Source organism: Bombina bombina, chromosome 4 (genome assembly GCF_027579735.1).
Source record: "Bombina bombina isolate aBomBom1 chromosome 4, aBomBom1.pri, whole genome shotgun sequence".
NCBI lineage: Eukaryota > Metazoa > Chordata > Amphibia > Anura > Bombinatoridae > Bombina > Bombina bombina.
Window position 1 is genome coordinate 4,927,585 of NC_069502.1, and position 16,379 is coordinate 4,943,963.

Genomic DNA, 16,379 nt, shown 5'->3' on the forward strand with positions numbered 1-16,379 from the left:
AATTCAGGTATCTTAGTATTGTTTTTCTCTTTATGGGTGATGTGTTTTCCCCCTAAATTCCAGGATATAATCCATGTCCCCATATTTGAGTGTGTATTTATTAGTTAGATATTGGGTTTGTTGGCTGGAATGGGTCTAGGGTCGTAAGAGCTGTTGCAACTCCTCATGCTGGGTGATTTGTGTAGGAAGTTGAATTTACTTACAGTTTGGCACCCTGGGGACTTCCTTTAGAGAACCAGAGAACAAGTCAAGTGTTAGTAAACAACTCAATTCTGTGGTAGAGAAAGACAAAATATTACAATGGGCAAGATTACAAGTGTTGTGGTATGGTGCGGTACACCTATACCGCTGAAATATTGGCCAATGCACACGGAATATGCAGGTCTCCCATATTACAAGTTGCGGAGGTACGGCTATAACGCTAGCATTTTATCCTTTACACAACTCTCCATTCTGCAATTAAAAAATTACTTTGAATGCAGGATTTTCATTGCGCCGTATTACAAGTTGTTCGTTCAGGCTATTACACTAGCGTTATAGTCTATACCGCAACGATCCATTCTGCGGTCTGAGACCAGTAGTTATGGATTTTGCAAAACAAAAATGTTTCACAAAACTCATAACTAAACTGTTGCAAAGTACACTAACACCCATAAACTACACTGTTAACCCCTAAACCACCATCCCCAGCATTGCAAAACTTTATTAAACGTATTAACTACTAATTTGCCGCCACCCCCACATACCCAACACTAAATAAATCTATTATCCCCTAAACTGCCCCCCCACGTAGCTAACAACTAAATAATATTATTAACCCCTAAACTGTAAGCCCCCCATATCGCTACTACTATAATAAACCTATTAACCCATAAACCACTGGGCCCTCATATTGCTACTACTATAATTAACCAATTAACCCCTAAAATTATAAACCCCTAAACCGCCATCCCCCCACAATGCAAATAACTAATTTAATCACTAAGCCCCCTAACCTAACACCCCCTAATTTAACCCCAATTACATAAAATAAAAAAATCCTAAAATTAAAATAAAAAAAAATCCTAACATTACTTAAAAAAATAAGATTAAATTAAAATAAATAAATCTAAAATTACAAAAAATAAAAAGTCTAAAATTACATTAACAAAAAACAAATTATAAAAAATAAAAAATTAAACTTAATCCAATACCCCTATAAAAAATAAAAAAGCACCCACAAAATGGGGGCATTTGTATGGGCATTGCCCTTAAAAGGGCAATCAGCTCTTTTGCAGCCCATTAAAATAAAAAATCCCTAATCTAAAAAAAACACCCCAAAAAATAAAACAAAGCCTAAGTCTAACCCCCAAATAGGTAATCACCATTCCTGAAGTCCGGCAGAGAAGGGCATCTTCATCCAGCACCTCTTCTATCTTCATCCAGGGCAAAGGCGGTATGGAGCGGAGGTGGCCGCAGAGCAAGAATGCCAGCTGTGGAGCCATCCAGCGTGAAGGATCCTCTTCATACGGGTAATTTGCATTCCTATTGGTTAAAATTTTCAAATCAGCCATTAGGGGGAGAATTACTGAAATCTTATTGGCTGATTTGAACAGCCAATAGGATTTCAGAAGCTCTCATCCTATTGGCTGATTTGAATTTTTCAGCCAATATGAATGCAAGGGGGTAATTTATTTTGGTAGAAGAGCGGATTGTTCAGTGCAATGCCCTGCAAAAGGCCCTTTTAAGGGCTATTGGTAGCTTAGTGTTAGATTAGGGAGTGTTTTTATTTTTATTTTTATTTTTATAGATGTATTTTTATTTTTGATAATTTGGTTTATTTTTTCTGTAATTTTAGACTTTTTTATTTTTTGTAATTTTAGATTTATTTATTTTAATTTAATCTTAGTTTGTTTTTTAAGTAATGTTATGATTTTTTATTTCAATTTTAACTTAGTATTTTTTATTTTATGTAATTTGGGTTAATTTAGGGGGAGTTAGGTTAGGGGGTTTAGTGATTAGATTAGTTATTTGTGTTGTGGGGGCTGGCAGTTTAACCCCTTAAGGACCTGGCCATTTTTCAATTTCCTTCCCTTAAGGACCAGGGCTATTTTTACATTTCTGCTGTGTTTGTGTTTAGCTGTAATTTTCCACTTACTAATTTACTGTCAATTTTGTCCTGATTGACATGCTCTTTGCTTTTTTTGCAAGTTAGAGGGCAATAAGTACAACAGCACTTTGCTATTTCCAAACCATTTTTTTTTTTCAAGATTAGCGATAGTTACATTGGAACACTGATTTCTGTCAGGAATCCCTGAATAAACCTTCACATGTATATATATATTTTTAGTAGACAACCAAAAGTATTGATCTAGGCCCATTTTGGTATATTTTATGTCACCATTTCACTACCAAATGCGATTAAATAAAAAAACTGTTCACTTTTTCACAAACTTTAGGTTTCTTACTGAAATGATTTACAAACAGCTTGTGCAATTATGGCACAAATGGTTGTAAGTGCTTCTCTGGAATCTCCTTTGTTCAGAAATAGCAGACATATATGTCTTTGGCGTAGCTTTTTGGTAATTAGAAGGCAACTAAATGTTGCTGGGCACCACACGTGTATTATGCCCAGCAGTGAAGGGGTTATTTAGGGAGCTTGTATGGTTAATTTCAGCTTTAGTTTAGTAGACAAACCAAAGTATTGATCTAGGCCCATTTTGGTATATTTCATGCCACCATTTCATCTCCAAATGAGATAAAATAAAAAAAAAATTGTTAATTTTTTCACAATTTTAGGTTTCTCACTGAAATTATTTACAAACAGTTAGAGCAATTATGGCACAAATGGTTGTAAATGCTTCTCTGTGATCCCCTTGTTCACAAATAGCAGGCATATATGGCTTGGCATTGCTTTTTGGTAATTAGGAGGCTGCTAAATGCCGCTGTGCACAACACTTGTATTATGCCAAGCAGTGAAGGGGTAAAGTAGGTAGCTTGTAGTGAGCTTCTAGGGTTAACTTTAGCTTTAGTGTAGAGATCAGCCTCCCATCTGACAGTCACATCCCACCCCCCGATCCCTCCCTCACCACCCTCAAACATATATTGTGCCTCCCCCACAATTGTCACCGCCATCTTAAGTACTGGCAGCAAGTCTGCCAGTACTGAAATAAATGGCAATTTTTTAAATGTATTTTTTATATCTATTTTGCAGTGATGGATCCCCCCTCAGCTTCAGCCTTCTTGATTCCCCATACAGCTCTCTAATCCTCCCCCCTCTACCTATCTTCCACCATCTTGGGTACTGACAGCTGTCTGCCAGTACCCATTTTGCCAAAATACATGTGTGTTTTTTTTCCATAAATCATTTTCTGTAGTGTAGCTGCCCCGCTCAAAATCCTCCCCCCTGTCCAATCCTTTTTAAAAAAATAATTTCCCTCCATCTCCCTCCCACATTAAAGGGGCAGGAACAGGAAGTCCCTGTAGTGATGGGCCATCTATCCACCTCCCTGCTACTGCTCCCACCCATCAATTAATGCCACCATCATTAGCCGATGCAGAGAGGGTCACAGAGTGGCCTTCTCTGCATTGACAACTCTGCAACTCTATTTCTGCAGTGCCCCACTCGTGGGGCATGCAGAAATAGTGCAATCTCACTATTTTGACAGAGATCACAGCAGAGAGAAGTTGTATGATGTTGGTGGTTAAGGGGTTAATAATTAAATTAGGTTTATTGTGTTGTGGGGGATGGAGGTTTAGGGGTTAAAAGGTTTATTATAGTAGTAGCAATGTGGGGGGCAGTGTTTTAGGGGTTAATAGGTTTATTATAGTAGTAGCAATGTGTGGGGCTGCTGTTTAGGGGTTAATAAGTTTATTATAGTAGTAGCAATGTGGGGGGGGCAACAGTTTAGGGTTTATTTAGGTGTTAGCGATGCTGGGGGCGGCAGTTTAGGGGTTAATCACTTTATTTAGTGTTGTCAATGTTGGGGGGCGGCGGATTAAGGGTATTTAGATTAGGTGTTTAAGTTAGGGTGTTAGGGTTTACATAACTTTCTTTTCCCCATATAAATCAATGGGGATTGCAATACGACGATTGCCATTCCACGATCACAAGTGTTAGTTTTTTTCTAACACTTTCTCTCCATTGATGTTTATGGGGAAAATGTGCATGAGCACGTCAAGTCAGGCCTTAGGTTTTGTGTGGTATTGAGCTTAATGTACCATACCGCACAACAAAAGAAGGTTTTTCAGTAACTTGTAATGGCAGCGCTATGGAGAGTGTGATACCTCTCTTTTTTTTTGCGTTATTTATGCACCTGGTTTAGCGCACAACTTGTAATCTAGCCCAATGTGAACAGAGGAATCAAAATTGGTACAAAAGTACAACAAATAGTGCTTTTCAATTGGTCAACTGTGCAAGGTATCCCAACCCCCCCCCCCCACACACACACACACACACACACACACTTTTAAAAGGGTATAAAGCTTCCATTGTTTCCTATTTACAATGGTTTTGTGAAAAATCTTCAGTCCATGGTATTAGGTATTTCACCATTTCTGGCATAGATCAGAAAAAAAAAAGAAATTATGTTAAATCCTTCTGCATTCACTTCTCCGCTTCTTCAATTAGATCCTCCGCTCACTGTGAGTTGTTTGGGTGGTTCTTTATCTCCAAGAAAGCTTGAAGTTGTTTGGTAGAGTCAAAACGTTTCAGACCTTTTTTGTCTGGATCTTTAGGTGAGCTGGTATAGAAGTGTCACTTCTATTTCTCCTTTTTAATATATGTCTTTGCAGTATGGGAAGAATTATCTGTGCCTCTTTGCTACCTTTGCTGAATAGTTTTGGAACAGGTAGATCTTCGTCCCATAATAAGCAAGTTCTGGGACTTGTTTATAGGTTTTTCAAAACGCAGCCTTATCCTTAAAGTTAAGGTATTTGATCATAATCTGTCTAGGTGAAGATGGTTGTTCAGATTTCTGCTGCAAGACTCCTATCTTTTGGGCACTTTCTGCAAAACAGGGGATGTTGGTCTGTGTTTTTTTCGGCAAACTCTAAGGTTGAGTTGAGGAAAGATTCTGGAAGGCCAACCACCCTGATATTGTTTTGCCTGGACCTGTTTTCCAGGTCACCCAGTTTCTGATGGAGGGCCTTGTTTTGTCTCTGTAAGTACACAATGTTGGCAGAGTATTCTCTGTGTTGGGTCTCATTGCCACTTTTTGTTCCACAACTGATAGCCTTTGGAGAATATTTTGAAATCAAATGTTAAGGCATCTTAATCTTCTAAGGAAGTCTCAGGAAATCTGAAGTATTTAGGAATACAACTTAGTCCTCATCCTCATCCTCCCTCATTACCTATATGAACTAAATATTTCTAAACTATGTACTACACTTACTGACAAACTAAAAACTAGAATTCAGCTCTTTTTCCTGTAAAAAAACACATACAATACCCCCCCAACATTACAACCCACCACCCACATACCCCTAATCTAACCCAAACCCCCCTTAAATACACCTAACACTAAGCCCCTGAAGATCTTCCTACCTTATCTTCACCATACCAGGTTCACCGATCGATCCAGAAGAGCCAATCAGCCAATCGGAATTCCAGGGACGCCATCTTGGATGACGTCATTTAAAGGAACTGTCATTCAGCGAGTAGGCGTCGGGAGAAGAGGATGTTCCGCGTCGGATAGAAGATGATGGCTCCCGAAGAAAGAAGATTGAAGATGCCGTTGATAGAAGACTTCAGCCGGATCATGGACCTCTTCAGCTCCCACTTGGATGAAGACTTCAGCCGGATCATGGACCTCTTCAGCTCCCGCTTGGATGATGACTTCAGCCCGATCATGGACCTCTTCAGCCCCCCGCTTGGGCTTGGATCAGGACATCGGAGGAGCTCATCTGGATCGATCGGTGAACCTGGTATGGTGAAGATAAGGTAGGAAGATCTTCAGGGGCTTAGTGTTAGGTTTATTTAAGGGGGGTTTGGGTTAGATTAGGGGTATGTGGGTGGTGGGTTGTAATGTTGGGGGGGGGATTGTATGTTTTTTTTTACAGGAAAAAGAGCTGAATTCTTTGGGGCATGCCCCACAAAGGGCCCTGTTCAGGGCTGGTAAGGTAAAAGAGCTTTGAACTTTTTTAATTTAGAATAGGGTAGGGCATTTTTTTATTTTGGGGGTCTTTGTTATTTTATTAGGGGGCTTAGAGTAGGTGTAATTAGTTTAAAATTGTTGTAATATTTTTCTGATGTTTGTAAATATTTTTTTATTTGTTGTAACTTAGTTCTTTTTTATTTTTTGTACTTTAGTTAGTTTATTTCATTGTATTTATTTGTAGATATTGTATTTAATTAATGTATTGGTAGTGTAGTGTTAGGTTTAATTGTAGGTAATTGTAGGTATTTTATTTAATTAATTTATTGATAGTGTAGTGTTAGGTTTAATTGTAACTTAGGTTAGGATTTATTTTACAGGTAATTTTGTAATTATTTTAACTATTTTAGCTATTGTACCTGGTTAAAATAAATACAAAGTTACCTGCAAAATAAATATTAATCCTAAAATAGCTATAATATAAATATAATTTATATTGTAGCTATATTAGGATTTATTTTACAGGTAAGTATTTAGCTTTAAATAGGAATAATTTATTTAATAAGAGTTAATTAATTTCGTTAGATGTAAATTATATTTAACTTAGGGGGGTGTTAGTGTTAGGGTTAGATTTAGCTTTAGGGGTTAATACATTTATTAGAATAGCGGTGAGCTCCAGTCGGCAGATTAGGGGTTAATGTTTGAAGTTAGGTGTCGGCGATGTTAGGGCAGATTAGGGGTTAATACTATTTATTATAGGGTTAGTGAGGCGGATTAGGGGTTAATAACTTTATAATAATAGCGGTGCGGTCCGCTCGGCAGATTAGGGGTTAATAAGTGTAGGCAGGTGGAGGCGACGTTGTGGAGGGCAGATTAGGGGTTAATAAATATAATATAGGGGTCGGCAGTGTTAGGGGCAGCAGATTAGGGGTACATAGGGATAATGTAAGGAGCGGCGGTTTACGGAGCGGCAGATTAGGGGTTAAAAATAATATACAGGGGTCAGCGATAGCGGGGGCGGCAGAATAGGGGTTAATAAGTGTAAGGTTAAGGGTGTTTAGATTCGGGGTACATGTTAGAGTGTTAGGTGCAGACGTAGGAAGTGTTTCCCCATAGCAAACAATGGGGCTGCGTTAGGAGCTGAACGCGGCTTTTTTGCAGGTGTTAGGTTTTTTTTCAGCTCAAACAGCCCCATTGTTTCCTATGGGGGAATCGTGCACGAGCACGTTTTTGAGGCTGGCCGCGTCCGTAAGCAACTCTGGTATCGAGAGTTGAAGTTGCGTTAAATATGCTCTATGCTCCTTTTTTGGAGCCTAACGCAGCCATTCTGTGGACTCTCAACACCAGAGTTATTTTAAAGGTGCGACCAGAAAAAATCCAGCGTTAGATACGACAAAACTCTAAATCTAGCCGTATGAAAGGCTCACAGCAACAATCAGATCAAACATTCTATATAGAGTTGTGCTGATGGCTTGGTCCTTATAACATATATAAGCATCTGCTTTAGGACAGTTAGAAGATTATATCACAATCCATAGGAATTTCAACTTTCCAGCAGAGGGTGATTGTTTACCATTTAGAGTATTGTTAAATCGGGGGGGGGGGGGGTCCATCCTAGATCCACTATTAAACATAGTTAAGTCCTTCAGAGAACTTCAACAGAAATGTGATATTCCTCACAAGCATTTGCTATGTGTTTGGAACTACACCACTAAATCTCTGATTTAGCGAAGATTTACTCTGAGTTTTGGCACTCACTCTCTTCTTCAAAGTAATTTGTAGTTTTTAAAATGGAAGAATTGTTGTCAGGTTTTTATTTGTTATTGCATAACATAGATAAGCAGCTAACGAACTTGTAGGGTTGGTACTCCTTATTGCAAACAAATATCACTGTGGATAGACTAATATTAGCTTGGACAGGGTGAGGCATACTACACTTTCAGTGAGGTTAAGATAAACACCAACTTGTATTCTACATAGAGATTATTTGACTCCACGTCGTCTTTCTAAATGGAAGAGTCATTGTGAAAACAAATGCATTACATTTAGTCAGATTGACCCTTCACTTCTACATTAATTTTGGGAATGTCCAGAGATAAGGCAATACTAGTGGAAAGTGGAAAGTTGGATAGCTAAACTTTTTATTTTTCATTTCCAACTAGACATTTCCCAGGTTTTGTTTTCTAAGTGGGATAAAGCAAATGTTAAATATCACCCTATGTTAACCTTAATTATCTTATTGGCTTCTATGTGTATTTAAAAAAATACTCCATAACCTATACACCTGCTCTGAGGAGGCAGACAGAACGCGCCGATTGGCCGGGAATCTGCAACGGGCGGCATTGCACCAGCAGTTCACCAGAACTGCTGGTGCAATGATAAATGCCGACAGCGTACGTTGTCTGCATTTATCGATGTGCGGCGGACATGATCCGCAATATCGGATCATGTCCGTCTGCACCTTGTTAAATAGGCCCCATTGTCTTTTTTTTAAAGAAATGGAAATAGTTCATAAAAACCTTGGAAACGTCTACTTATGCCATGTTTGCAGTCAGAAACTATGCTTCTGGTCTTTCTTAGAGGTGAATGCGGTCAATTGTATGAAACCAGGTACTTTCTCAGCAATGTACAAAATGTTTTTTCTTTTTTTTTTTTTTACAGATTGTATCACTTGTCAAAATGTTTGTATTAAAATTAAATAATACGTGAGAGGAACTTTTACCATAGACTTATGAGAGGTTTTCTCAATGCTTCACACATATTTTTTTTTATTTTCTTTTAAAGTGATCTGTGTATCACTTACCACCGGTTGTATCAACATTATCTTTTTGACTTTTGTATTACATGGCTTTCTGTGTCAATAATGTCATCTTACTAATTAAAAAAAAACATACAAACAATTGATCTAATATTAGTTTTTACTTAAACAATGGCTCCTCTAGAGTGAATATGTAATAGGTAGTTAGGCAGTAAAACTAATGGAAAGATAGACAGATAGAGCCTGAGACACACATGGGAGGATAAATAAATAGATAGATGAATAGATAAATAAATAGATAGATCTGTCTTTGCAGGGCTTCGCTGTTTAGTGATCTCTTGAGAAGCCACGTCAGCATGCATATCTTCTCCTCTTTGCTGTGTCTAATAAGGGTAAGATGTGAATAAGCTATGGCTATGTAACATGCAGTCAGGACAGGCAAACTGCATTAAATATCTGTATGAGTTCAGCGTACGGATGTAACACTAAGTGCGTTGTTATCTCACCTGTTGCATTAGTGATCTCGCCTTCAGAACACGGAACACAGTCATAGCAACAGCTGGGCTCACCCTGACGAGTAGATTTTCTATAGCCCGGCTGACAGGTATCACTGCACGTGGAGCGAGGAATCTGTACAGAGGAAAAGGGGGGAATTATTTTTACCTCAGAAATGGGTTATCACAGGTTTAAAAATTAGTAAAGCCGTTTTTCATAAGGATGGAGGTTTTTTGGGGAATTAAAGAGATTTATTAACCTAAAAAAAAAGTTGGCTGGATTAGAGTGTAGCTTATTTCTACTTAAAGGTACAGTATAGTCATATAAATGTAAAATAAAGTTCACAAAACGTTGATAGGTGCCATTTCATATAACCTCACCTCTCTGTCCTTAAGAATTTACAGGAAATATTTGGAGGCGTGTTATATTAGATATGTCTTTAGACCTCTGTTTCCAATATTTGTGATTAACACCCTTTTCTCCTATTTTCTAGCTCAGCTGGAATTTACCAATCCAATTTCAGTATATAGATTTGATTTGTGAATGCTCTAGCATATAAAGCAGAAGACAAACAGATTAACCTTCAACTGCTAATTATTTTAATATCTGTATCTATATATACTAATAACTGTACCTTTCTGAACTTTTGGTTCCACTGGAATGCTGTTGTATTGATAAAAAGCTGATCTTTCTCTGGTGCAGAAGCATTGAAGTTTCCAATCACGGTGTGACCATCAGGGAATATCCAATTGACAATATCATAATACCCTGGGCGGCTCCCGACCTCATCAAAATAGATTGTATCAGAGAGAAGTGAGAAGTGAACGTTCTGCAGATATTGACGCAACTGAAAAATATTTATCAAAAGAAGAACATTTCAGTAATTTGTGTTCTTAAAGGGACATACAAGTCAACATTAGACTAGGTCACTCATTTTTTTTTTTTTTTTTTAATTTTCAAAGAGCTTTATTGGAAAAATGTTTTTGATATTTTACAGCAAATATAAAGTCAGCAAGTCAAACACAATGTAGATGCATAAAAATATACTGTGAGTTGCTTATCGGATAAATAAACCAGGTCCTTTTTTCTGTGATTTCACATATCCAACAGTTCAAATCCAAAAGCAGGACGTATGAGCTGTACTTGCTGGGTGCTCTTTCCGTACCCCAGTTGGAAAGACCTCTTTTGGATCTCGCAAAATAAGGAAGTCCAAGCTGAAATTATAGGGGTTAGCTAGTTGATTATTAGAGTATTGCAGTCTATATAAATATTTTAAAGATAAAGTCAAACTTGATATAATTGAATAGATCAAAAAGGAAAAAACATACCAATAGAAAAATGTTACAAACAACCAGAACTTGAATAAGTAACGTGAGGTATAACCACATCTTTAACATTACAGGCAATTATTTATTTTAACCTTCAGATATACTAAACTTTGCAACCCCATCTTTTGCATCTTATGTTAGTGGTAACTTCAACCCAAAGGTTGCTGAAACTGAGCTCCACTGAATGGACATGGTAGCTCCTCATACTGAATTAGCAGCCGTGTCTGTAGGCTTTATTCATATGCTTGTTCCACACCGCCTCGGCCGCAGGCGGTGCAAAAGGAGAATGAGCCACCATATGTAACATGTAGTTTATAACTATAAATGGGTAAAGGATTGCCACTGACATGTTTGTAAGTAAAGTGTTTTGGGCAATTCAAAGACTAATGATATTGTACACAGAAGAACAAAACACCTTATAAGGCTCTAGCCCTAACAATGCCTTGATAAATGTGATTATCATATTGTGAACAGTGTGGGGATATTGCAAGTCGCTCTAATAGCTTGCCTGTGGACTAAGCATATCAAACACAGTGAAAATACATAAAGGAACTGAACTTAACAATTAGAGGCCAATTAAGGCAATACAGTCACTGTTTCAGGATTTAATAGTTGAGCAATAATTAGGCACAATGAACTATACCTAATGGCATGCTTGACACCCTTGTGTGCCAGGATGTGTCAAATGGTACAAAGGAATTGTTCCAAGTCTCTATGGGAACTTGCGGGGAAAACATTGATCTGGTCACAGTCCTGTTTGCCCAGAACATTGAGGTCACGGCTCTCCAGGGCATTCCCCCAAGACCCCGGGGCACCCGTCTAGTCCCGGTCCTCAATAGGGGTGAAGTAAGTGGTCTTGCTGTGTCAAGGGGTCCCCGTGGGGATGGCGTTTTAAATGCTTTTACCATTGTACCTTTATTGTTGGTGTGACCATGCTTTGTCTTTATGGTGTGGATTGCAGGGGTGAGTTGCACGGGTGCCAAGCTGGAGTTGAGGACAGGCTTGTTGTGTGGTAGGATGTCCGGTGGTAAGTGAAGCTGTTTCTTTGTGTTTCCTTCTCCCGTAGCGGTCTCCACCACTTCGTAGTCTCCATATTGCATTGCCGGCATGTAAAGGGGCAAGTTGGGAGGATCCATGTGAAAACAGTCCAATGTCAACTGTGTGCTTGGTTGCATGGCCCCCCTGGGTCCTAAGTGTAGGCTGCACTCCAGGGTCTTTAATTGTAGTGGCATCTGATGCTTCGGTAATGTCGGTGGTAGCTTCTGCATCAGATGGAGCAGTTACATTAATCGCTGAAATAGCATTTCTAATTTAAGCAGTGTGCGATCAAGTGATGTTAGGGTTATGCCAGTCCTCATGTCTACTGCGGTGGATGCCATTTTTACCCCTTTCCTTTCCGTTTTCTCTTTCTTGTTGTCTAGAGTGTACAGCAAGCTGATTCTACCAGGGTAATCAAAGAGATGTTGAAGAGGCTGCAGTATGGTGAGATGGGTTTATCTTGAATTAGTTTCTGGTGCTATATGTGTTGAAGAGGCTCAGTAAGCTAGACTTCTCTAGCAGCAACGAAAACCCGACTCTTCCCGGGGGGAGGTGGATACCTGTCAGCAGGCTGCCGCCTAAGGCCTTCTCTCCGATCTGAGTCTCCACTTTCATATAAACAGCCAGATAAAAGGAATTCGGATCCTGGATGTCTGATCTGTGATGTTGTCAAGTAATATGTTTGATTCTTGCTGTTAGCCACCAATAATCAGAGGATTATTGAGAGATCTTTTGGAGCCTACAGAAAATGCGTCCTGTTCTGAACGCTGCACGGACACGCCCCCAATATTATCTCATTTTTGCCTCATATATTTCTCACAAACAGAGATCAAGAGTTTTCAAACATGAAAGTGTCATGCACCACCAATAGACATTCAGGGGTAATTGATTTGTAATAAATAATAAAGTTGTATATCATAGGTGGGGGAAGGCCTTATGTTGTACAGCTCCCCATCAATGTTTGCTGCCAACTAAAGTAGAGCGCACAGGGGGCACACAGAATAAAGGTGCTGTTGCCTTATTCTGTGTGCCCCCTGTGTGCTCTATTTGATGTCTATACTAGGACCCTAGGAAGGGGAGTCCTTCAGGTGTTGCACCAAGATTTTCTTCTGCTTATTATACTGGAGATTACCATGTATTGTTTTTCTATTAGTGCTGCCAACTAAAGGCTTTTTTCCATTGAACTGTAAATGGTTTTGTATGATGTTGCAAAACGAAAAAAAAAAAATGTAGTTTGAAGCCATAGCGCTTATCGATAGTTTCCGATTATGTGTTTTCCATCATTATCAGAAAAAAATACATGTTCCATCAATGAAGAACAAGTGTTAGAAAAAAACAAACACCTGCGATCGCGGAGTGGCGATCGCTATTACTCAATCCCCATTGATGTCTATGGGGAAAAGAAAGTTATGTTAACCCCCTAACATGAGCCCCTAGTCTAATTACCCCTAATCCACCGTCCCCCGACATTGGAGACACTAAATAAAGTGATTAACCCCTAAACCGCTGCCCCCCACATCGCTAACACCTAAATAAAACTATTAACCCCTAAACCGCTGAGCCCAACAGCGCCAACACTAAATAAAACTATTGACCACCTAAACAGTTGGCCCCCCCACATAATTGCAGGTCCCCCGCATCGCTAACACCTAAATAAACCTATTCACACCTAAACCGCCGCCCCTGATATAGTCAACACTTAATAAAACTCCACATCACCAACACTAAAATCAAGTATTAACCCCTAAACTGCTGACCCCTCATCGCAAAGACTATAATAAACCTATTAACCCCTACACCACCGGCCCCCCACATTGCAAATCACTAAGTTAAACTATTAACCCCTACACCTAAATATCCTCTATACATTAAATTGAATTTACCATATAACTATCTTAAAATAAATAAAAACTTACCTGTGAAATAAAAAAAGTGTTCCGTGGTCACCTCCGCTCTGCACCGCCTTTGCGCTGGAGGAAGATAGAAGAGGACTCTGCGCTGGATGAAGATGTCGCCGCCAGAAAGAAGATCTTCTCTGCCGGACTTCAGGAGTAGTGATTACCTATTTGGGGGTTAGACTTATTTTTTTTATTTTTTGTTTATTTATGTTAGGTTTATTTATAGTTTAATCTTAGTTTTTTTATTTTACAGTAAGTTTTTATTTATTTTAAGATAGTTATATTGTAAATTTAATTTAAAGTATAGGGGATAGTAAGGTTTAGGGGTTCATAGTTTAATTTAGTGATTTGCGATGTGGGGGGACGGCGGTTTAGGAGTTAATAGGTTTAGTTTAGTCTTTGCGATGTGGGGGGCAGCAGTTTAGGGGTTATTAGGTTTATTATAGTCTTTGCAATGTGAGGGGTCGGAGCTTTAGGGGTTAATACTTTATTTTAGAGTTGGTGATGTGGGGGGCCGGCGGTTTAGGGGATTAATAGTTTTATTTAGTGTTGACGATGTCAGGGCAGGTGTAAGCAAAAACTTTAGTTTAGCCTTTGTGATATGGGGGGCTGAAGGATTGGGGTTAATAGGTTTATTATTGTAGTTGCAATGTGGGGGGGCAACGGTTTAGGGGTTAATATGTTTAGTTTAGTATTATCGATGAAGGGGGCTGGCAGTTTAGGGGTTAATAGTTTCAGTTTAATAGTAGCTATGTGTGGGGATGGCGGTTTAGGGGTTAAGAACTTTATTTAGGTGTTAAGGATGTGGGGGATCAGCAGATTAGGGGTTAATACAATTAATAAAGTATTTGCGATGCTGGGGATGGTGGTTTAGTGGTTAATAGTATAGTTTATGGGTGTTAGTGTACTTTGTAACATTTTAGTTATGGGTTTTGTGAAACATTTTTGGTCTCAGATTGCAGAATGGATCGTTGCGGTATAGATTATAAAGCTAGCGTTATAGCCTGATCGAACAACTTGTAATACGGTGTATTGAAAATCCTGCTCTCAAAAGTCATTTTTTGAGTGCAGAATGGACAGTTGCGTAAAGGCTAAAATACTTGTAGTATAGCCGTATGGCCGTGACTTGTAATACGGGAGGCCTGCATATTCCACGCACAATGGACAATTTTTCAGCATTATATGCGTACCGCAACACTTGTAATCTTGCACATTGAAAGCTTTTCTCTTTTTAATTTTATTTGTATTTGCAATATTTAGTGCTGACTCAGGTTAAGTTCTTAATTTATATTTCAGTATGTACTTACTGTACAGATTAAAACTAAATAATCAAGCACATAACTCCAACTAGACCTATTTCTAGTCAGCACTAAATATTACATCTATAAATAAATGTAACAATAATTTAAATAAAAAGTCTGATCTTAATTTTAAATAAATTTGATTTTTTATTAGGTGACTGAATTACTTTCCTAGCTCAAAAACCACTAAACTCCTAACACTGCAACCAACTACAGTGACTTTCCCTATCTAGTCAATTACGGATGCTAACATACATTTTTATAATCTAAGGTCGGGTTACCATAGCAACAAACTTAAGCTACGATTATGGTTAAGGTGCTATTTTCGAGAAAATCAGCATCTGATGGAAGTGTTACCACAACATTAGCTTACACCTACACGTAAAGACAGACTGCACACACTATACAATATTTCAATGGAAACCTGGTACTAAAATGGAGTAGTAAATTACTTTTAGCTGTCGAAAACTTTGATAGCTTACGGCTTCATTTTTAACAACTCAATGGAACCGAGCCTTAAGTGCAGCTGCCCTAGGCACAAATGACTAATATTCCTTTAAAACTGGTAATTAAGACGAATCTATTAAAAAAAAAAGTTTTTGAGGTTTTGATTAAATATGTGCATTTGTTATGAAATACATTTAGAAAAGGACCATTAAATATAGTTATGTTGCATATTTAACACGTACATAATAAAAAGACAATGCAATAACACCTGATTTTTTTCTGGCAATTTTCCCCCCATTTGCCACCCCCTGTATCTGAATCATGAAAATAAAATTTGACTGTAGTATACCTTTTAAATTATTTTAATAATGAATAAGTATTTGGAAAGACCCCATCTCCATGATATTACCAATCACAGTGCTGCAAGTTTGGTCATCTGACAGTGTTCTCACCAAACCTATATCCCCTTTATAACCCTCCTCTGCTCAGTTCCAGTGTCATATGCTGCCAACCTCCATACTGTCCCTAATTGAGAGGGACAGTCCCTGATTCTGATCTCTGTCCCTCTGAGACAGTCATATGTCCCTCTTTACAGAATTCCCCTTAGCTCCATCCATGGAACACCCAGAAACCCCCACAAATTGCCCTGACAGGGAAAGTATGAATGACGGTCACGTGTGTGGAAGGAGTATCTGATTCAACCAATAAGAACTTGCTAAGGCCTATTTGAAGAGGTGGTTACCTTCATGACGTATACTCCTTGAGAAAGTGCAGAGTCCCGAAACTCGCGTCGGAGTTGTTTGGTTATGCTGTTCATCTTTTTACAAAAATCCATCTGCTATATGTAGACTCTGATATGCTGTACCCGATGAAATAGCCTCTAGCTTCTAGATCCCTTCAGCCCATGGTGTGAGAGTCACAAAGTTACCCTGCCGCGAAAGTGAATTAAAGTTGGGAGTGACGTATGCACAAAGTTTGGAAGTGCCTCAGATTGGAACCGCAAGTATTGGGCTTAATACTAACACGCATGTAGACATAAC

At 38.7% G+C, this 16,379-nt stretch overlaps 1 protein-coding gene across 1 annotated transcript in view; it reads right to left on the bottom strand.

Annotated features, from left to right (window-relative positions):
- LOC128655833 (vomeronasal type-2 receptor 26-like) overlaps positions 1-16,156 on the bottom strand; it is a 55,049-nt gene extending 38,893 nt beyond the window's left edge. The window contains exons 1-5 of the mRNA XM_053709392.1: positions 16,082-16,156; positions 12,041-12,127; positions 11,348-11,917; positions 9,962-10,174; positions 9,339-9,462 (exon numbers count right to left, since the gene is read on the bottom strand). Coding sequence (XP_053565367.1) covers positions 9,339-9,462; positions 9,962-10,174; positions 11,348-11,917; positions 12,041-12,127; positions 16,082-16,156 — 1,069 coding nt within the window. The remainder of the gene's footprint in view (positions 1-9,338; positions 9,463-9,961; positions 10,175-11,347; positions 11,918-12,040; positions 12,128-16,081) is intronic.
- Positions 16,157-16,379: the final 223 nt, after the last annotated feature.